This window comes from Muntiacus reevesi, chromosome 1 (genome assembly GCF_963930625.1).
Source record: "Muntiacus reevesi chromosome 1, mMunRee1.1, whole genome shotgun sequence".
Lineage (NCBI taxonomy): Eukaryota > Metazoa > Chordata > Mammalia > Artiodactyla > Cervidae > Muntiacus > Muntiacus reevesi.
The window spans coordinates 142,785,817-142,809,036 of record NC_089249.1 but is presented as its reverse complement, the minus strand read 5'-3'; the positions used below and the strand labels follow the sequence as shown (position 1 = coordinate 142,809,036).

At 39.4% G+C, this 23,220-nt stretch overlaps 1 protein-coding gene across 6 annotated transcripts in view; it reads left to right on the top strand.

Annotated features, from left to right (window-relative positions):
- Positions 1–23,220, top strand: part of PATJ (PATJ crumbs cell polarity complex component) — a 358,862-nt gene that overhangs the window by 292,390 nt on the left and 43,252 nt on the right. For all 6 annotated transcript variants that reach the window (XM_065911864.1, XM_065911863.1, XM_065911866.1 and 3 more), the window contains 4 exons: positions 9,076–9,159; positions 14,670–14,863; positions 17,570–17,717; positions 18,847–18,933. In XM_065911864.1, the coding sequence (XP_065767936.1) occupies positions 9,076–9,159; positions 14,670–14,863; positions 17,570–17,717; positions 18,847–18,933 (513 nt within the window). The remainder of the gene's footprint in view (positions 1–9,075; positions 9,160–14,669; positions 14,864–17,569; positions 17,718–18,846; positions 18,934–23,220) is intronic.

Sequence of the window (23,220 nt, the reverse complement as noted above, 5' to 3'; positions counted from 1 at the left end):
TTTATAATAGAAAAGAATCATGTCTTAAACATTCCTTCATGTATTTATATTAATACAGTTTGGAGCCTATCGACTTTGCTCAAAGTGAGGTATACTTTAGCAGTTTCAATCACACATTCTTTTTGAACTCTATAATGGCCATAGACATCACAAATTAGTAACTTAATACTTCTACATGTGTTTTTCAATATAGAGTTTAATGTAATTTTGGTTTGCACCTTTCACTACCCATAGTGTGTTATCACCCTCATTGATTTGACTTTCCTGCTGAGAAGGTGGTCTATAGTATAGAAGACATGTCTGTATGATTTCTGAAATTTGACAGCCATAGAGGGGAATTTTATTAAATGATATTTAAAAGGAGCATTAATCCTCTAAGGCTGCAGATATGAACCATCACTTCTGCCAAAGGAATAAAAATGCTCATTTTATATACAACATTTTCAATTATTCTTTTAGTCTTCATAGAGTTTTCTTATTAGGAGGGATTTTTTCCCATAAAGCAGGAAAAAAATAACATTTTTATGGATTATTGGTAAGTATATTTTCCACCTAAATGTGAAGTTTAATATGAAACTTTCCTGTAGTTAAAATGTCCCTTAGGAGTGGATAGGGGGACTTTTATGAGTATGACAAAGTTTGAGTTTAATTCCAGGGTTATCAAAATTAAGTAAAATGTGCCTTCAAGCAGTAAAATTAAGCCATATTATATACAGTTCTTTATATTGAGTTGACCAATTGGTTCAGTGAATATGGTGTTCAATAAAGTCCTTGGTAAAAATGAAAAATGTGTCCTATTACTTAAAACTGAATGAACTTTTTGGCCAACCCAATAATAATATCTGTTATACAATTCTTTATCAAAGTTTCATCCTAAAATGCTTGTTAAAACAATCCACTGAATATCTAGAAATGATAACTGTAAAATGTCATTCTTTGGAAATAGTTCACCAGTACAAAGGTGCTTCAGTTCACAGGAGATCCTTAATTTTTCTAACACATGGCTTCTTTAAGTGTTATAGGCCTATTGTGACAACAGTAAAAGTTTCTTCTGCTAGAATGGTTGGTGTGTTTATGAGTTAATTTATCTACTTGTTGGCAGCTTATACAGTAAAGAAAATGGTGATTGATGGGCTGAAATGTCTGATGACTCTGACTCTATTCAAGGATATGTTACTGCGTGCTGTGAAATTCTTTTCCAGCAATTCAGTTTAAATCCCCCTGGAGGTGTTTGCGATTTTTGTGGGGCTCTGTGATAATTAAGTCCCCCATACTTGGCTTTGTAAAATTGCTCTCCAAGCTAAAGTAAATGTTCTGGAAATTCAGATGGATTTAATATCCATTTATGATGGATATTTTGGTTGTGTATCACTTTTACCATCAGAAATTTGTTTGGGTTAGAGTAAGATTATGACATGCTAACCCTACCAGCCTCCTCTTTCTGGGTCACTTTGATGCCTTTTTCTATCTACAACTAACTTCTTGATAATCATTTAGCAAACATTTATTGAAGGCTTACCCTGGGCTCAACACCAGGATATAGAGAGGAGTTGGTAGCAGTTCCCATCTGGAAGGGTTCCGCTGAGGGTAGGAGGTGGTACAGGACCTAGGTCTATGAACAAGCCATCATGATACCGTCATTTCAGTAATACTAAGATATAGTAGTGACCACCAGACAGGTTGGTCCACTTAACCAGGGAAGAGAGTCAGAGAAAGTTTCAAAGAAGAGGTGACTCTTGGCTGGCTCTAGTAGAATTTCATGAAACAAAGGAGGCAGCTTAAAAGAGGGTACAACTTTCAAGCATTTTGTGCCATTAGTACTTTCCAAATATAGATATATAGAATAACTGTAAAAATATACAGGAAACTTAGTACTGTATGTTTCTGGTTAGGGAAATTGAGTGAAGTACAGATGTTGGAGAGAAACTTCTCAGTGTATATTACTTTGGATCTAATACCATGTATGAATTTTCTATATATTTTAAAATAAATAAATACTATTCTTTTAGGAATGGAGACATTAGGACAGTGGTTCCTTAAACAATGTGATAAATCCCCTAACCCACTCTTTCTTTCTGGCTGTCTGTTCTTTTAAAGTTATCTCTAATTGTGGAATAAAGGCATTTTTTCCCCCCTAAGTTAGACATGTTTCAGATACAGGCTGGTGAGAGGGAAGTTTTTATGCAGGAGATTTTCCTATGTCTCTGAAATCTTGCCTTTACCTTCTGTTTTGGGGAAACCCATTATTTGAGAGGCTCTACAACTCACTGTTTCAAATTCTCTGGCTCTAGAGTTGGCAAGTCAAGTGAGTAATTTAGAGTATGCAGGGGAAACTATTGGTCTTATCTCAGGCAGTAAGTAAACAGGCCATCTTACTTAAATTCCTGTTGTCCCAATGAAAGTCACACAACTACCAAGAGGAAATTAGTTTATATATATACATATATATATGTATATCAATCTTGGTCATCTATAAGTGATTCTCAAATCTGCCATTGGTTGAGAGAAATTAATCTGTTGTCTTGGATTGAACCCTTTTTATTTTAAACATTGATTTATCACTTGTATATAATGTGATACATTATAGAGAAATAATAATTTCTACTCCTATAGAAAAAATTGTTCGGTGAATAATACAGGTACACAGAAAGAGGACTAAAAAGATGAAGGAAGGAAGGAGACAATATTTCAACAGAATTGATGCCATATGGAAAATCCCAAGTTCGTTTTTAGACGAATACAAAATAAAATATTTAAAGCAGATGAGAAGCTTGCAATAGTGGTAGGAACACAGGCTTTGGTGTTAAACAGTCATCCCAAATTGCAATTTCATCTTTCCTCCTTAGAAGCTGCAAAGACCTGGTCAGGTCTGACCCTTCCGAGCCTTCTTTTCTCTAACTGTACATGAGACTAATAATACTGAACTTGCTTAGTTGTTATGAGAACTAAATGGCACAAATGGAAAGTGTGTGGCCTCTTTGGCACAGATGTTACATAAGTGAGATGTTACCACTTCCTTACTGTGTTCTGGCATTGTACATGAAGCTTTATGTGTAGGTAATATTGTTTAAACCATATAAAATGAGAAAGCTGAGAGGTTAACAGTTTTCCTATGGCCAGAAGTAGCAGGACCAGGATTTGGACTACGTTTGACTCCAGAGGCCTAGCTCATAATCATTTGTCTCTACAACTTCTTTCAGCAAAAGCCAGAAACCCACCCATAGGGAAATGATTAATAGGTTGCTTAGGTGGTAAGGAGGTCTAAGAGGGAAGGGAATATATGTGTGCATATAGTGTCACTTCTCTGTACAATGAAAACTAGCACACTAGAAAGCAATTATACTCTACTAAAAAAATATATTGAAGAACACAGAGAGCTCAATAACGAAAAATAAACAAACAGTACAGTTTTTTAAAAGTCATTGGTACTGGTAGGTAGAATCACTGAGCCAATGTCGCTGGCTGCTGAATAAGGAAGCAGACAGTGAATCAGACAGTCAAAGCAATGGCAGGTATCAGGTGACTCAGTCCAGGTGAGGAACAAATTACCTCTGGGAAGGGACTCATGGTGTGAATCTGCCATTCTGCACAACCTGCTATTGCACTCATGTCCTGCACAACCAAATTCTTCACTGCAGCAAGTTCAGGATGTAACAAGTTGTCAGCTTCCTCTTGGTAAATATATAAAATGTGTGGAGCCAATTCTCTGACAAAAGCTCATGAGTTCAATCTTCTTCAGTTATTGCTGCTCCCAGATTTTTTTTTTTTTCTCAACATATTCTAAATTAATTAGCTCTGAAGAATGTCACTTACCAGCCATAATCACAACATTGTGGGTAAGTGTTTAGATGAGTACATAAGTTAAGCATAACATTGATGTCCAAAGTTCTTTAGTATAGCTGACATGGAATGTTATTTAAATACGCAAAGATAGGAGGTGGGGGGAGGTACACAGCTGGTAGGGGAGAAGGCACTCAGAGCTGTGCCAACGAACAGTTTTGCTTGAATAACTCAAGAGCATTAAAATTAGGAGAATACAATGAGCAGATAAGAATCATGTGTATAATCAACTCCAAATTTTCATTTGACTTAATAAAGGTCAATCTTTCATCAATGACCCACTATTTCATCTAATCATACTTTTTTCAAAGCAATAGCAACAAGTAAAATTTTAATATAACCTTGTCAAATAGATGCCTAAAATACGCCAAACCAAAATCTATATTTTACTATTCTGTTCTGTGCTATGAACTGTATAAGTTTTGAAAAAGAAATCCTTTCTTTTTTTTTTTTCTTCCCAATTCACTAGCCCACATATGTAATTGAGCTGGTAATTTCTACCTTTCACCTCTATCACCCCCAGTTAAAACAACTGTTGAGAACCACAGCTTCATTGAGCACTTCGGGTACACAAGGGCACATGGTAAGAAATGTGACCTTTTTCTATCATCAGGTCAGAGTGTCTCACATTTTCTTGTGTTTTCACTGATGAATTTAAAACCTCAGCCGTAGTCAAGTTGATTGAAAGAAAGAGAGTTTTCAATCCAGAAAGACTCATGGACCAAAAACAGACCACTGAAAGTGATTTTAGCATTTATTTGAGCCTGTTAACAGCATATTTGTTTTATGTATGACAGTTCATTGAGCACACAGAAAGTATCTCAGAGTTTTGGATTCGGGCTACTTTTACTGTATAAAAGCTCCAGTGGGTCTTTTTCTTCTTTTTGAGTATGAACAAAGAGAAGTTTCCCATTTGGCTTTTGTAATGTTCCAAGATCAAAGGGGTTTATACTGAAAATTCAGCTCTATAAAAGCCATGTGTAGCATGAATTCAGTCTGATTCTCCCAGATCCAGTGAAAATGGGGTATTCAGCCATCAAGCTTTGAAAACCAGCATTACACAGGGTATAACTAGGATCCTGCATTAGTTTCTACCTTCATGGAAATGGTCCCTTAGTGTCATCTTGGCAGTGTTGTTGGGATGGCCTGAAGCCACTGACCTAGCAAATTTCCTCAAAATTGTTCCCCTGAAACAGTGCAGAGAAACAAACTCTTGGCAGTATAAATGCTCCCTGGGTCTGGAAATTTCATAAGTCAGAGTTAAAACAAAGATTGGCCTAAAGTCTTTTGCTGGTGCAGAGTCTGAAATATAAATTGTCTGGAGCAAGGAACCTTTCCTGGCTCTTTGGCGCTGCCTCTCTAACTGTTATAATAATAAAAAATGTTTTCAAAACTGTGTGGTGATAAAATGAAAGGCTTTAATATTGGAAAGATATTTGGAATTTAGATTGGTCATCTGGTTCAAGTCCTCTGATTTTCTTTTACTGCTTCTCCAGCATTTGCATAGGGAACTCATTTTTGTTTTGTTTTTATTTTGTTTTGTTTTTGAAAAGCAAGTTTCATTCTTGTTCAGTCACTAAGTCACGTTGGACTCTTTGCCACCCCATGGACTGCAGCACACAAGGCTTCCCTGTCCACCATCTCCCAGAGTTTGCTCAAACTCATGTCCATAGAGTCAGTGATGTCATCTAACCATCTTATCCTTTGTCATCCACTTCTCCTCCTGCCCTCAATCTTTTCCAGCCTCAGGATCTTTTCCGTGAGCTAACCCTTTGCATCAGGTGGCTGAAGTATTGGAGCATCAGCATCAGCCCTTCCAATGAATATTCAGGGTTGATTTCCTTTAGGATTGACCGGTTTGATCTCCTTGCCATCCATTTGGAGGTTTTTCCTATCTTACGTATTTTGTAAGAAATATTTCATTCATTTACTTCAAGTAAATTTAATTCTAATTCTGAGTCTCAATACTTCTGGACTAAAGCAGTATCATTGTCAGTCCTTTTGGAGGCTCATTAGCTGTCAGGGTTCTGGTTCTGTCACAGAGCTCCTCGACACTGAGGACCCTTGGTCACTGTCATCAGTTCACCCTGGTAATCACCAAGCCGCACTTGCCCTAGCCTGATGATCTCTTCAGAAGTCCTGCCACTTCTAGGCCCTGATGCTTGGGACTCGGGACTTCTTTCAAGGTGGGATCCATTACACCTAGAGTCCAATGCCCTTGACCATTGTGTGTAGGTTCTTGCAACTTGTTTATGGGTGGGTGTGGCAGGGAATGGGAGGACACTGGGCAGTGTCAATTCTTCAGTTCTCAGGGGACACACAAATCTCTGTTTCTAGTCTCCATTCAAAAGCGTTTTTCTAAAAAAAAAAAAAAAAAAAAAGCGTTTTTCTGCATTTCTCTAATAATTAATGATGCTTAGCATCTTTTCATGTGCCCCTTGGCCATCTATGTCTTCTTTGGAGAAATGCCTCTTTAGGTCTTCTGCTCATTTTCTGATTGGATTGTTTGGGGTTTTTTTTGTTATTGAGCTGCATGAGCTGTTAGTAGATTTTGGAGATGAATCCCTTCTTGTTGCTTCGTTTGCAAATATTTATGTGAAATCTAGAAAAATGATACAGTCCAGTTCAGTCACTCAGTCGTGTCCAACTCTTTGTGACCCCATGAAAGGCAGCACACCAGGCCTTCCTGTCCATCACCAACTCCCGGTGTCCACCCAAACCCATGTCCATTGAGTCGGTGCTGCCATCCAACCATCTCTTCCTCTGTCGTCCCCTTCTCCTTCTGCCCTCAATCTTTCCCAGCATCAGGGTCTTTTCAAATGAGTCAGCTCTTTGCATCAGGTGGCAAAAGCATTGGAGCTTCAGCTTCAGCATCAGTCCTTCCAGTGAACACCCAGGACTGGTCTCCTTTAGAATGGACTGGTTGGATCTCCGTGCAGTCCAAGGGACTCTCAAGAGTCTTCTCCAACACCACAGTTCAAAAGCATTAATTCTTCAGCACTCAGCTTTCTTTATAGTCCAACTCTCACATTCATACATGACCACTGGAAACACCATAACTTTGACTAGATGGATCTTTGTTGACAAAGTAATGCCTCTGCTTTTTAATATGCTGTCTAGGTTGGTCATAGTTTTTCTTCCAAGGAGCATGCGTCTTTTAATTTCATGACTACAATCACCATCTGCAGTGATTTTGGAGCCCAGAAAAATAAAGTCAGCAACTGTTTCCCCATCTATTTCCCATGAAATGATGGGACCAGATGCCATGATCTTAGTTTTCTGACTGTTGAGCTTTAAGCCAACGTTTTCACTCTCCTCTTTCACTGTCATCAAGAGGCTTTTTAGTTCTTCTTCACTTTCTGCCATAAGGGTGGTGTCATCTGCATATCTGAGGTTACTGATATTTCTCACGGCAATCTTGATTCCAGCTTGTGCTTCTTCCAGCCCAGCATTTCTCATGATGTACTCTGCATATAAGTTAAATAAGCAGGGTGACAATATACAGCCTTGACGTACTCCTTTTCCTATTTGGAACCAGTCTGTTGTTCCATGTCCAGTTCTAACTGTTGCTTGCTGACCTGCATACAGGTTTCTGAAGAGGCAGGTCAGGTGGCCTGGTATTCCCATCTCTTTCAGATGAATCTATTTATACGGCAGGAATAGAGAGGTAGACATAGGGAATGGACATGTGGACGTGGGGATGGGAGGAGGGTGGGATGAGCTGGGAGGGTAGCACTGACGTGTGTACACTACCGTATGTAAAACAGATAGCGGGTGGGAAGCTGCTGCATAGTGCAGGGGGCTCAGCTTCATGCTCTGTGGTGACCTAGATGGGGGGGATGGCGGGGAGGGAGACCAAGAGGGTGGGGGTATATGTATACACACAGCTGATTTACTTCGTTGAACAGCAGAAATTGTAAAGCATTGTAAAACAACTGTACCCCCAACAAAAACAAAGTCACCCAGAAAAGCACACACAAGAAAGTGCCTTTTCTCTCCCAACAGTCTGCCAGGACACCTAGCACCTGCATTACCACCGTCTTTTCAGTGCTCTTAATTTCAGTTTTATAAGCAGCAGAAAGAACCAGTGACTTCTGGTATATTCAGTTTTCAGAAACTGAAACACCACGAAAATCCATGAGGCAAGGAATTTCAAAGCTTGACTTCTTGATCAACATGAGGGGGGAAAGGGGGGAAAATTGTATGAACATAGCAGTCAAATATTTTTTAAATAGTCTTACCAAAACATATAAATAATTGGGTGCTCAGTCAGCTCAGTCATGTCTGACTCTTTGCGATGCCTATTGACTGTAGCCCACCAGGCTCCTCTGTCCATGGGATTTTCCAGCTTAGAATATGATATATAGGTACAAATTCATCTGGAAGAATCCTTAGGAAACTGAGATAGTTGATAGTTGTTTCTGGGGAGCCGGACTGATGGCCAGGTGCAGAAGGCAGTCCCTTTCTAGTTCACTACACCCTGGAGTTTCGCTTGAGTCCTTTATATTGGTACTTTGTATATGTTATTTTTATGATGAGAAAAAATTTAAGGTTATTAATTCAAAGAAAAAAAATTTTCATTCATTAAGCATGAGACACTTTCCTCAACCAAGCCTTACCTATCTTAACTAATTGTCCTGATTCTGTGGCTCAGAATCCTGAGTTCCAGAGTTAATTTACCCAAGATTACACGATGCCCAAGAGTCAGGATTTGAGCCCACATCTATTTTACACATAGATCTGTGAATGCCCTTTCCCCCACCCCATGCTCTGTCCTCCAGGGCTAGTTCATTCCACTAAGTTCTTGTCTTTCACTGCCCAAGTAATGAGGCCTGACAGACCCCCTTCATCAGGCCACACATTTATGTCAAATCCTTGAATACCAATAAATACCTGAAACCATGTTTCAAAATATACCATAAAATGTAAATAAGAATGACACATAGTTCAACTCAAGTTTATACACAGCAGCAGCAGTACAGAGTTAACAGTAAAGTACATGGGGGAAGTTTAACTTGAAATGTTAGGCAAAACCAGTCCTAAAAGAATGAAATAATAAACTTAGGAAAAATTAATTATACCTCTGAATATACCATAAATGTGTATTTTGTTTAAGTCAAATAAAAATGGCTTTATTAGCAAATAGCAAATTATGAGTTGCTGCCTATAGTTTCAGTGTTGGCTTAAGGAAGCATTTCTTGTTATTAAAAATTAATAAGCATTTGTTTTTTATAGGATGCTATAGTTATACATGAAGTCTATGAAGAAGGGGCAGCCGCCCGAGATGGAAGACTTTGGGCTGGTGACCAGATATTAGAGGTATGTGATTACGCATTCTGGTTTGTACCAGCAAGTATGGTTCCTAATTTAGTGACCTTGATCCACAGTCAGTGTACCAATTCACAGTCTTCTACTCAATTATGTTGTAATCACCAAGTTGTGTCTGACTCTTTTGTGACCCCATGGACTGTAGCCCACCAGGTTCCTCTGTCCATGGGATTTCCCAGGCAGGAATACTGAAGCAAGTTGCCATTTCCATTTCCAGAGGATCTTCCTGACTCAGGGATTGAACCTGTGTCTCCTGCATTGACAGGCAGATTCTTTATCATTGAGACATCTAGGAAGCCCCAACTCAATTATATCTTCACTTATTTCTTTCTCAGTGTGACAAAACAGGTACTTTATTCTTTTTTCTTTTATTTATATCAAATAGCTGTCAGTAGAACCATGACAGATCATTAATCTAAATCTGTGAAAACTTTTTTTTTAAATGAAAGGGGAAAGTACAACTAAACATTCTATAATCAAATGAAACTATAACTTCACAATTTGATTTTTTTTTGCTTTCCCACTATACCTTACTAAATTCCCTTCTAAAAGCACATACATATAGATGTATACATAAACATGCACATTTGGTATTTTAAAAAACTTTATTGCAGCTTTAAGTCTTAATAATTTTCTTATTCCTAGTAAGTATTTGCATCAAATGGAGGTCCCTGCCCTGGCACCTTTGTTTCCTAGCTGATGAAAATGTAGAATCCTCTCCCTTTAGGTGGTATATGGTACTTATTAAAAATTGAAATGCTTAACTTGCCTCTTTTGAAAGGGCTCTCATTTAGCAAAGGTGTTAAAGCCTTTTAAAAAGAGCTGAGGCTGGCAACGTCTAAACTAGGGAATGGATGAATGGAAAGTTAATGCCAGGCATTCTGGTAGGTGAAACTAAAGAGCTTTTGCAATGGTGTGAAACTTTTAGGCAACATTTCTTTCTTTCATTGGATGAATTTAATTGAATAGTTAACATTTTATGGTGGATATGTGTGTTTTTGCTTTGCAACTTTAATATAGCACATTATGAATGACATCATAGAATTTTATTTTTCCCTTTGGTGGTTCAAGTCTGCCTCCCAAGATGAAACCAGAGATATAATTAAGGGTAGAAAACATAGGCAAGAAGGAGTTAAAAGAGAGACCGGGCTGACTGCAAATTAAATTCAGGGCAAGTTATAGGGTTTCTCTGCAGGCCTTTACTGTGCTTCATCATTGGATTAGGACATATTCCCAGTGCATTCATTAAGGTGCAAGTGTATGAGGTTAGAAAAATAAATGTAGCCTCTTTGAGAATTGACGTGACTGCTTTAGCATACAGCACCATTTTTTGGTGGTTAGGAGTTTTGAGGGTTTTTTTTCCCCCTTTGTAGATTTTCTAATTAACTGGTGCTATCATAATTGGCTTTGTAGAGGAATAAACTGAATATTCAAAAGAGTACAGATACATACAGGTCTTGATACTTAACATTATTTGTAAGCCCACAAATTTTTCTGTATTAGTCATGTGGAGCTAAATCTAATATGTGCATTGCTTGACTGTGGCAATGGTGGCACAGGTATAAATTCACAGTATAAATTGTATATTTTAAATTTGTATAGTCTATCTTATAGCAGTTATACCTCAATAAAAGAAATTTTTTTTAAATTTATCTACTCATTTTGAATAGACCCTCAGCTGTAGCCATTCTCTTTCATAAAATATATTCATATACAACTGAACACTCAGGACAGATGAGCATAAAGAAAGCAAATGTGTTTTAAGTGCATGGAGAATTTGAAAGGTCAACTAAGTCATTTCCTGGCATCTGTCTGAATTATATTACCCAGTGTGTGTGGATGGTCTACACTTCTCATTAAAGATAGCCAGACAGGCTCTTCTCTTACACCAGACAAGATCTTGTCCACAAAAACATATTGTGTGTTTAGTTAAGAAATATACCTCTCAGTTTGGTCAGGGAACATGTTTCCTTCCTAAGTAGCCTTAGACTCCACATTTTAACTTGTTCTAATTGTGGTTGCTGTATATGGATACATAATGAGGCCTAATCAGCCTGGGGCCTGCAGGTTGCCTCAAGAAGAAGATAGGCAAACTTTGGTGATACATTTCCAAACAATGGCCTTTCTGCTCTTGAGAGTTCTCTTCATGGTGCAGGCTGGCCTTCATGAAAAGTGAAAATGAAGGTGAAAGTTGTTCAGTCATGTCCGACTCTTTGCAACAGCATAGACTATAGAGTCCATGGAATTCTCCAGACCAGAATACTGGAGTGGGTAGCCTTTGCCTTTTCCAGGGGATCTTCCCAACCCAAGGACCGAACCCAGGTCTCCCACATTGCGGGCAGATTCTTTATACCAACTGAGCCACAGGGAAAGCCCAAGAATACTGGAATGGGTCGCCTATCCTTTCTCCAGCAGATCTTCCCAACCTAGAAATTGAACCAGGGTCTCCTGCATTGCAACCGGATTCTTTACCAACTCAACCCCTGATACTTCAGTTGGCCTTCTGTGGTTTTATAGTATTGTTTTATGTTCAATTAGGACAAGCCAGATTTTGCTTACAAATATATAGTGAAATAATATTTTAGCCTGACAAGATTTATCATTCTATGATTAACATGGGCTGTTTTCTTTCTGGTTCTTTTTTTAAGGGTCAGTCCCTCCTCTTACCCTTCCTCTATTCCCGTTATCCTCTTCTATTTTTCTGCAAGTGGGAGCAGAAAGAATAGAGAGCTAATACCTGGTTTTCCCTGTGGATAAAATAGTGAGGAACTGCTGCCCTAGTTTGGTTATTCTTTCCTTCCAAAGCAGCAACTCATCCATTTCCCCACATGCCTTTCCTCCCCCAGGGACATGATAGCCCCCATTGACAACTGGGGCTTCCTATGATCCTTCTCAAACAAGAAGCCCTGCTGTTACCGCTCCTCGTCCTTTACCATCAGTGTTCTAAATAATGCACCTGGGGCTTATGTAAGGCACTTAATACATCACTGCACCATATTCTAACCACTCAGCAATGTTTCTCTTACTATTGGTGCATTTAGTGGTGTCTCTTGGTGGCTCAGTGGTAAAGAATTTGCCAGCCAATGCAGGAGACATGAGTTTGATTCCTGGATCAGGAAGATCTCCTGGAGAAGGAAATGGCAACCCACTCTAGTATTCATGGCATTCCACTCCAGCATTCTTGCCTGGGAAATCCCAGGGATCGAAAAGTCTGGCGGGGTACAGTCCATGACATCACAAAGAGTCAGACAGGACTGAGCAACTAAACAACAGTAACTTGATTCACAGATGAGAAAATGAAAACTTTAAACTTGCAACAGATCACTTTGATTTGACAGATATCTTGATGCGGGTATTTAGAGTGAACTGCTTTTGTAATATTAGAGTTTAATGACAGTGCTTTTAATTAAAGCCATAATTGTTAAAGTCTTTCAAGGGGTATTTTAGAGGCTTAGAGAATTCACCTTCAATCCATGGAGGTAACTATTTTTCAGTTGAGTAGCAGAAGTGGTCTTGTGTGCCATCTATTGGAATACAGGAAAATAATCAGCTCAGACCACATTTTCTGGAGACATTGTTTTCCCCTTTGTCTGTGGGTTTACCTCGTAAACAAAGGAAGTGTGATCATGGGCCTCAAGTAATAGCAAATGCTGTCACTGAGCACCAGCCCTGACTGTAGTTTCTTCAGTTCCTTGTAAAATATGTTTCTATTTTCTGTCAACCACGTGTCAGCCCTGTGCCAAACATACTTTAGGATTTATTTCATTTAATCCTCACAACAAAGTACATAGATACTATAATGATTGTTGTTATTATTATCTCTAATTCATGGAAAGCAGACTTGAAACTCATCTTGAGTTATCTCTTTAAGGTTTCACATAGTATAAGTTGAAATTGGCACTCAAAGCGAATTCCATCTATACCTAAAACCTATGCTTAACTATTATTCTGGGTGTTGTTAATCTAAGTGATTCACAAACCCACCAAGATATATCAGAAAAGAAAAAGCAGCTTGAAAATTAGGCTTTTAAATGTTTTCTTGACTCACAGCATCAACTTTAAATAATCACTCAAAAGTCACTTTCTCCAGGAAGGGCTCATTCCTCTTTTCTCCTGTCTTTGTAATCACTCTTTAAGCACAAGTAGTGAGTCTTTGGAATGTTAGAAATGGAAAAGCTTTAGCCCAGCCCTTCATTGTATAGGTGAAGGAATGGCAGTCCAGAGATAGATGGGACATGCCCAAGCCACACAGACTGAGACCAACATCTTGAGAGAAACTGGCCTTGGCCTGGGCCCATCTTTCCCTTGGTTTGGCTCTTTTTGTAACTATGACCTTGAAGAAGGGACCTACAACTCCCTTCTTCTGAGTCTGGGTTACTGTGTCCATCAATTTGGCCCATGAGTTAAATTGACTTAGCAACATCCATACTAGACTTTCTCTGTGGCTGGGGAAAGTTTAAGAGTGAGATGAAGCAGCACGGTGTAGAGAGTATGGCTGGAAAGATAGTCTGGGTTCATACTATGGCCCCTCCATGTGCTAGCTGTGTAACCTTGCTCAAGTCACTTAACCTCTGCATGCCTCAGTTTCCTCATCTGTAAAATGGTAATAGTATCAGAAAGTTCGTGTAAATGCTCATAAAGGGCTAATTTAATTTCAATCTCTGGATCAGGAAGATCTCCTGGGAAAGGAAATGGCAACCGACTCCAGTATTCTTGCCTGGGAAACCCCATGGACAGAAGAGCCTGGTGTTCTGTTCAACCCCGTGACCAGAACAGTCCATGGGGTCGCTAAAGAGTTGGACATAACTTAGCACCTAAACAACAACACAACCATTTGTTAAGTGAAAAATAAGTTGGCTATGATTTCCATTGAACAGACAAGGAAAACGGAGCTTCACAGAGGTTACACAACTTGCCCAGATTCACGCGACTGACTAGAAGCAGGGCCTCGGTTTCACTCAGTGCTGTTTCCAATATATTTGATGTCTAATGCATGGCCCTGTCTGTCTCACTCAGATCCAGATTCAAATCAGTGGACTTCAGAAAGTCTTTGACCATGTCAGAAATACCAGCCCCTCATTTCCTCCTGGCCTGTTCTGAAGTAGTCATGATGTTAGCAATTAAGAGTGAGGATGTCAAGTTCAATCAGCAAACTGAATCCAACAAATACTGACCAAATACTAATATTTCTTTCCCCTTTGACCTCAACTGAATGAGTCAAGTGGTCCCTGCTCTCTCATGTTGAGTCCATAGTAAAGTTCACAGCTACCTAAAATTGCATTATCATGTGACTAACCCACCCTCTGTAATTACCTGGGGCAGGGGAGTGTCAGGGCCACATCCATTGTACTTGAAGCAGCTGTGACTGCTAGTGGGCACTCCCTGTGTGCATTGGGATTGGCTGGAAATTTCTGGAGGTTTTTCACTGATTGAGTCAAGGAGCTGCTGAAGGCAGAAAGGTCTCTGCTGTTGCATCTTGTCTCGGATGCCTGTTGTTCTAGGTTAATGGGATTGACCTGCGGAGTGCCAGCCACGAAGAAGCCATCACAGCCCTGAGGCAGACCCCCCAGAAGGTGCGACTGGCGGTGTACAGAGATGAAGCACACTACAGGGACGAGGAGAACTTGGAGATTTTCCCCGTGGATCTGCAGAAGAAGGCTGGTCGAGGACTGGGCTTGAGTATCGTCGGAAAACGGTAAGGAAATGGTGTCAGAGTCAGGAGTGATCAGCCTTGTTCCTTCAGAGTTCTAGGAACTAAAGCCGATAAACACTGAAAGATAAAGCCGTGTATAAACTAATGATGTGATTTCTAAAATTAACATTTTTATGACTATTTGAATGAGATAGGTCATGTTACTAAGCAAGATCTTAGCCAAAAAACATGTCATATAAAGATAAACTCTAACCCAAATCAACCCAGACTGTTCCGACTTTTTTCCTCATAAAGAGTTAAAACAGAGTCAACAAGGCCCTTTCTACTTGGAGTCACTTAGATCTAAGGCTGGCAGGGGTTGGTTAAAGCGACCATACCTAAGAAACAGCTGGTATCAAGAAAGAGATTTACTTGTACAGTGTTGGGTTAGGGAAGTTGCTCTACCATAGAGTGCCATGTTAATTTCATACTCTGTGAAACCAGTTGAGGAGTTACTGAAACTAGTTGAGTTCGTTGACATGGTCAAGAGACATCAATTCTTTGTGACAGTAGTCTTCTATTAAGAAAGATGTCTTGCAAATAAAACAGAAAAAGAGACACAGAAGTACAGAACAGACTTTTGGACTCTGTGGGAGAAGGCGAGGGTGGGATGTTTTGAAAGAACAGCATGTATATTATCTATGGTGAAACAGACCACCAGCCCAGGTGGGATGCATGAGACAAGTGCTCGGGCCTGGTGCACTGGGAGGACTCAGGGGAATCGGGTTGGGGGGGAGGGGAGAGGGGGGATCGGGATGGGGAATACATGTAACTCCATGACTGATTCATGTCAATGTATGACAAAACCCACTGACATGTTGTGAAGTAATTAGCCTCCAACTAATAAAAATAATTGAAAAAAATAAAAAATAAAAAAAAAAAAGAAAGATGTCTTGCAAATAATAACTTGCACCAAAAATATAGGTAGATCCTGGTGACCAGGCTACTCTTTTGAAAGCTGTGCTTCTTACCCATGTGATAGGAATTGCAGTAATTATTTCAGAACAGTATTTGTAGACTAGAGAAATCAGTAAGATCTTGAAACTGTAGTTCCAGCTTCCACAGTTTACTGGCTTTAGATATCATCTAGTGTGTATTTATTCCAACAGGGCTGCAGGATTTTCATGTGATGCCCCAATATAGCCTTAAATGGTATCAACCATATTCTTAGGAAGAATCGAAGCTGGTTTTATATATTGTGTCACATACCCCCACTGACCTTTGTTGACTAGCCTAGTGCTTTGTTCCAAATGGTCTGGTCTATTATTAAGATATTAGCTACCATTTTTGAGCACTGGTTTTGTGCCACTGTGTACTCACAATCTTATATTTTATTTCAGCACCATAAAACCATCACTTTGGAAATGTATTACAAAACAAAAGAGCTGAGACTCATAAGCATACTCAGTACACCTATGGGTGCAGAATAACTGACAGAGCCCACGTTGAAGCTTGCTTTCTTGTTGTGATCATACATGTGCCTGGAGAGAGTCCTTTTAGAGTAATGGTTTTTTCTTTATTGTCTCAGAGTGGATTGGTGAAATACAACATGAACATTTTAGATTGAGTTTGTAAGGAACATTTACATTCTTAGCACAAAAGGTTTTATTGTAGATCAGATGTATAAGCTCTCAAAATTCTTTGCCTGGCAATTCCACAACTAGGAATTTATCCTAAATACAGGCTTGTAGATATGTTATTCACTGAACATTGCTTACAGTAGCTAGAGAAGTAAACAACCTATATTTCCATCAACAATTCACTAATAAATGAATTTAATGAATAATATAGTTCCTCAAAACACTGGGTAAGCTCCAAGTGGTAATAAAGACCAATTGCCATAGTGTGTTAAGTGAAAGAAAGAAAGTTAAAAGGAACAAAGCTGGAGGGAAAAAAGACTATATGTTCTTTTATATCCATTTACACAGATATGTACTATACACACGTGCATTGCTTATGTAGACACAGAATATTGCTCTTCCCAGGTGGCTCAGTGGTAAAGAATCCATCTTCCAATGCAGAAGACATGGGTTCAATCCCTGTGTTCAGGAAAATCCCCTGGAGGAGAAAACGGCAACCCCCTCCAATATTCTCACCTGGGAAATGACATGGACAGAGGAGCCTGGCGGGCTGTAGTCCATGGGGTCACAAAGAGTCGGACACAGCCGAGTGACCGAGCACACATGCACACAGAATGTCTCCCGGAGAGAATAAAGAAACGGGAAACGCTGGTTATTTCTGAGAAGGGAATTTGGAGACGGGAGACAGAGATGAGAGGGGAAATTTTCAAGGTCACCCCTTTTTAACCTCTTGAATTTTGAGACATACACTTATTTATTCATCAAATAAATATAATTAAAACCTTAAAGTAATAAAGGCAGGGAAAGAGAGGAAGAGTGAAAAACAGACTAGAAACAGATGAGATGATAATAATTGAGCTAATTGCTAAAGAAGTAATGTGTATGTTTTAACAGTACTTAGCTGTTTTTTTTAAGTGAATTTTCATTTTATTTCACTAAAATTATCCTCTTGCAGAAATTATGCCCTTGGGCCAGTGAAAGTGAATAATACAATAGGCAACATAAATAGATATAAGCTATTTAAAGGGTGAGCACTCTGAGGCTTATCATTTGGGAAGAATATCTGTAATCTCAGGTTTAATATAGAAATATTGGGTTATGCCATTACTCTGCTTTATGGTATTCACAGAAATGGAAGTGGAGTATTTATTTCTGACATCGTGAAAGGTGGAGCCGCAGACCTTGATGGGAGATTAATTCAGGGAGATCAAATCTTATCTGTGAATGGGGAGGACATGAGAAGTGCTTCCCAGGAGACAGTGGCCACTATCCTCAAGGTGAGTCCCTAGCTGCTTTCTGCCTCCCTGGTATAACTCAAGTCCAATGGTAGTGGTTCTAATTTAGCTTTTTTATAAATGTGTTGAATTTTATAAAATGCGTTGATGCTAGATTTTTACTAGAGACCTAGTCTCTGATTATTTTAACCAATTAGGAATAGCTGCTGAAGAAAGCTATTGTATTGATTAACAGGATTGAAGGGACCCTTGTTTGGGGATGTAAGCTAGTTTTTCATACTTTCGAGAATTCCAAGTACCCGCAGTTGCTCTCTAAAATCATTCAATGGGGTAGATTCTCCTGGAGTCACAAAATGTATCCTCTTCCCTCTTGGGCTACATTATCATGAATTCATCAAATCCAGCTTTTATTGCTTGAAGGAATATTAAAGATGCTAAAGACCAAATCCTCCATCTCACAATGAAGTCCTGACAAAGCAAAGTGGCATGCCCAGATACCAGAGCTGTGCTTGAGGAGTTTTTCTGTCTCTCAAGCTGTTTCTCACTGAGGCTGGAGAGTGACTGGGGCTCAAGATTCCCTTCCAACTGACTGTTTCTGCCACATGCACCCTACCTGCCTTGGAAGAAACTGGTGAATAAAAATCCTTGTAAATGGCCATTGAGCTCTCACCAGGTGTATCTTATTCTTTTTCACAAATAATAGTAGCTGTAGGAGCTTTTACAAAATAAGTGAATTCTGTTTCTTTTAAAATCCTGATTTTCTAAAATAGTTTACTATCAGTTATTACTCAAGAGAAGACTTGTATCAGATTACCCATCTGTTACCTCTGTGTTTGATTTTTTTCCCATCCTCCTTTTCACCACTTTTTCTTCATCATTTCACTGCTCACAAATACTTTCGTCAGAAGGGAAAAGAAAGAGAAAGGAGGTGAATTGAAATGTAATCTTTTTAACATGTTTGAAGAAGTGAGGAAATCGTGAGATGAGTAGCATTGAGTTGATAAATTTTTGTGACCTTACGTGATTTTTTTGATAACTGAATTTCCTGTCTACGTGTGGCCTTCATCAGCCATTTGTGTTCTTGGCTGCAGAGATTAGTGGAGGCACTGCCGTAATAATTTAGGACACAGATGCTACTGTTTCTCACCTGTTCTTTTCCTGTCTTCCCCAGTGTGCACAGGGGCTTGTGCAGCTAGAGATTGGAAGACTCCGAGCTGGTTCCTGGGCCTCCTCGAGGAAGACATCACAGAACAGTCAGGTTGTTGATGGCTTCCTGTTAGACTCACTCGCGCACCTGTCCCAACTGGGAGAAATTTTCCCAGGTCATAAATGATCGTTTGGAAATAATACATAATATAGAGCATATCCATGACACTAAGTTTGGTGTACTTTAATGTGTTTGGAATAAAAAATGAAAGGTGGGATGGAAACTCATTAATCCCTAGATTTTTCTCTCCTTTATTGCCTGCAAGTATTTTCTTAGAACCACTTTTCTCTCCCACTATTCTATATTGCCTAGGTATTGCATGTACACAGCTGTGTTTATTTTAAAAAAAAAGAAGCAACATCTGGTGGCAATTTGACCCTCATTAGCACAACATTGTTCTATTCATTCAATTAAATATAGCTATAAAGTTAACTTGTGAATAGCCACTCACACATGCTGAGGGCAGTTAATGGTGTATTCTTGGGAGAGCAAAATATGGGAGTTTCTCCTGTAGGAGGGAGGCCTTAGTGGGTGATATTTTGAGGGTTAGCAAACATCTCATGTTTATTTGCAACGCTGATGTAAATGCCACTTTTTTTTTTCCTAACATAGTATATTTCACTGTCTTTTTTCTTCACTGTGATGTCTGACAAAAAAAGATGGTAGACTATATGTTAAGTCTTATTTCGTATATAATGAAACTATGGAAACGTACATGTGACCCCCTAATCCCCTTTGCGGGTTATTAGATGGGCTTTGTTTTGAGGTTAGAAGCATGATGACTTTTGGTCTCCTTCCTGATTTCCTTAGACTTAAAACCTCTCCAAGGCCTTTGTTTGGAAGGGGTTCTGATTTTATGGTTAGCCCACAGGTGCTTCTGGAATCCTATTAGCTGCCCCTTTTGCCTCATTTATGTTAGGAAATGAGTGAAGAAAAATACCACTGTTCAGATAGAATCACAGGTTAGTTGGTTTGCCTTAGATAATTTTTAGGGGAAGCAAACCGAGTAAACATTGTTAAGTTTTTTGGGCTTTTTGTTGTTGTATTTGCATTTCTGGCTTATGTAATGGGCAGCAAATATCATGTGTATTAAAAGACCGTGGTGCAGTAGGATTCTAGACATCAATAAATGGTGAAAATTCTGATCAGACTTGTATCAAAAGTGGGAAATTGAGATTCAAAATAGTTGTCTTGGGGGCGTGGGCTCAATCGCTCCGTTGTGTCCAACTCTTTGCAACCCCATGGACTATAGCCCACCAGGCGCCTCTATCCATGGGATATTCCAGGCAAGAATACTGGAGCAGGTTGCCATTTCCTCCTCCAGGGAATCTTCCCAACCCAGGAGTTGAACGATATCTCCTTCGTCTCCTGCATTGCAGGCAAATTCTTTACTACTTGAGCCACTGGGGAAGCTACTAGTTGTCTTGGCTTCTTCCTTAATGGAAGACTCGACTTAAGTGATTTCATCAAAGCCCCGTTGTACATAGGGGTTAGAATGTAGAATAGACAATACTGGAGATGAAATTTTTCTTCCTGTAGAGTACATGAAGGTGACACATGAGAAAAGGAGTTTGATAAACTGAAGAGGACGAAAAGGCCTCCCAGTTAGAGAATGTAGCATAGGCAGAAGCACAAAGGGGTACAAGGAGCTCTGATGTTTTAAAAAGAGTTTGAACTGACAGGAGAGGTGGTGGGTAGAACTGGATTTCTGTCCTTGAAGAATGTATATATGCATCCAGGAGATTAATAAAGTTCATACTCAGCTGAAATACAAAGATAACAAATTTAGGGACTCTACCATTCAATGTCAAAAGCCCACCATTACCATTTATCTGGTAGGTAAATGTGAGCTATCATATTTTGGAAACCTGGGACGAAGTACCAAATACTTTTCTCTAACCTCTTTACACAGAATTTTCATTTCAGAGGATAGAAGTTTAATTCAATGTTAAGAAAAACAGCAAATATATTCTGTCCTTACTTTATCCTTAAAAGTAAGACCCAAATGAAATGAGTTTGTACTGATAGGTAGCTAGTGAGAAGGAGGCCAGTAGCAGGCTATGAAAAGGAAGTGTCCTGCATCTTCATGAGCTGAAGACTAGCCCACAATCCAGATAGAGAAAAAGAGGAACCTATTCCCAAACATTTCCCCTAACAAAGAAAATATAATAAAATATTAATTTTGGAATCTAGGTGGTATGTCTACTGTACCATTCAACTTTTCAATAAATTTAAAATTATTCATATTTAAGGAACATGAAAATAGTAAACAACTTGCATTATACTAAGGAAATGGATCAAATTATAATTTGTCAGGTGATAATTGTAGTGTTAGATTTACTTTAAAATTTAGAGGCAATTAAGGCATAACCTTGAGAATTTGATAGAAAAAAGTTCTTTATTCATTATTGATGTCATTGTTTTGTGCATTGGGAGGATCTTTCACTGTGCATATGATTTTCATTAAATAGCCCCAGCCAAACATGACTATAGATTATCTGCTAAGTCACTTCAGTCGTGTCTGACTCTGTGCGACCCCATAGATGGCAGCCCACCAGGCTCCCCCGTCCCTGGGATTCTCCAGGCAAGAATACTGGAGTGGGTTGCCATTTCCTTCTCCAATAGATTATTTAAATTTATTTAAAGAAACATTCAGTTCAGTTCTGCTGCTCAGTCATGTCTGACTTTGCGACCCCATCAATTGCAGCATGCCAGGCCTTCCTGTCCATCACCAACTCCCGGAGTTTACTCAAACTCATGTCCATTGAGTCGGTGATGCCATCCAACCATCTCATCCTCTGTCGTCCCCTTCTCCTCCTGCCCCCATCCCTCTCAGCATCAGGGTCTTTTCCAATGAGTCAACTCTTCCCATGAGGTGGCCAAAGTATTGGAGTTTCAGCTTTAGCATCAGTCCTTCCAATGAACACCCAGGACTGATCTCCTTTAGGATGGACTGGTTGGATCTCCTTGCAGTCCAAGGGACTCTCAAGAGTCTTCTCCAACACCACAGTTCAAAAGCATCAATTCTTCGTTGCTCTGCTTTCTTCACACTCCAACTCTCACATCCATATATGACCACTGGAAAAACCATAGCCTTGACCAGATGGATCTTTGCTGGCAAAGTAATGTCTCTGCTTTTTAATATGCTATCTAGGTTGGTCATAACTTTCCTTCCAAGCAGTAAGCATCTTTTAATTTCATGGCTGCAATCACCATCTGCAGTGATTTTGGAGCCCCCCAAAATAAAGTCTGACACTGTTTCCCCATCTATTTCCCATGAAGTGATGGGACCAGATGCCATGATCTTCGTTTTCTGAATGTTGAGCTGTAAGCCAACGTTTTCACTCTCCTCTTTCACTTTCATCAAGAGGCTTTTTAGTTCTTCTTCACTTTCTGCCATAAGGGTGGTGTCATCTGCATATCTGAGGTTATTGATATTTCTCACGGCAATCTTGATTCCAGCTTGTGCTTCTTCCAGCCTAGCGTTTCTCATGATGTACTCTGCATATAAGTTAAATAAGCAGGGTGACAATATACAGCCTTGACGTACTCCTTTTCCTATTTGGAATCAGTCTGTTGTTCCATGTCCAGTTCTAACTGTTGCTTCCTGACCTGCATACAGGTTTCTCAAGAGGCAGGTCAGGTGGTCTGGTATTCCCATCTCTTTCAGAATTTTCCGTAGTTGATTGTGATCCACACAGTCAAAGGCTTTGGCATAGTCAATAAAGCAGAAATATATGTTTTTCTGGAACCCTCTTACTTTTTCAGTGATCCAGTGGATGTTGGCAATTTGATCTCTGGTTAGATTTATTTGAAAGTACAGTAATGAAGGTGGTGCTAGGGGTAAAGAGTCTGCCTGCCAGTGCTGGAGACATAAGAGACATGGGTTTGATCCCTGGATCAGGAAGATCCCGTCGAGGAGGAAGTGGCAACCCACTCCAGTATTCTTGCCTGGAGAATCCATGGACAGTGGAGCCTGATGGGCTGTGGTCCACAGGGTCACAAAGAGTCAGACATGACTGACGTGACTTATCACAATGGAGGTATAACAGATTGAGCTGAATTATTACCAACTCTAGGAAAATCTTTGAGAAAAAAATTTTTAAATATTCCTAAAATAACATATTCCCTTGATATTTGAGCATTCTATATAATCAAGTTCCTGTTAATCTAGATTTTCAGTTCAGTTGCTCAGTCATGTCCAACTCTTTATGACTCCATGGGCTGCAGCACCCTAGGCTTCCCTGTCCATCACCAATTCCCAGAGCTTGTTTTACCAAAATGCTCATATATTTGGGTAATAAGAAAATAAATTTTAGCTGCACCCCCAAATGACAC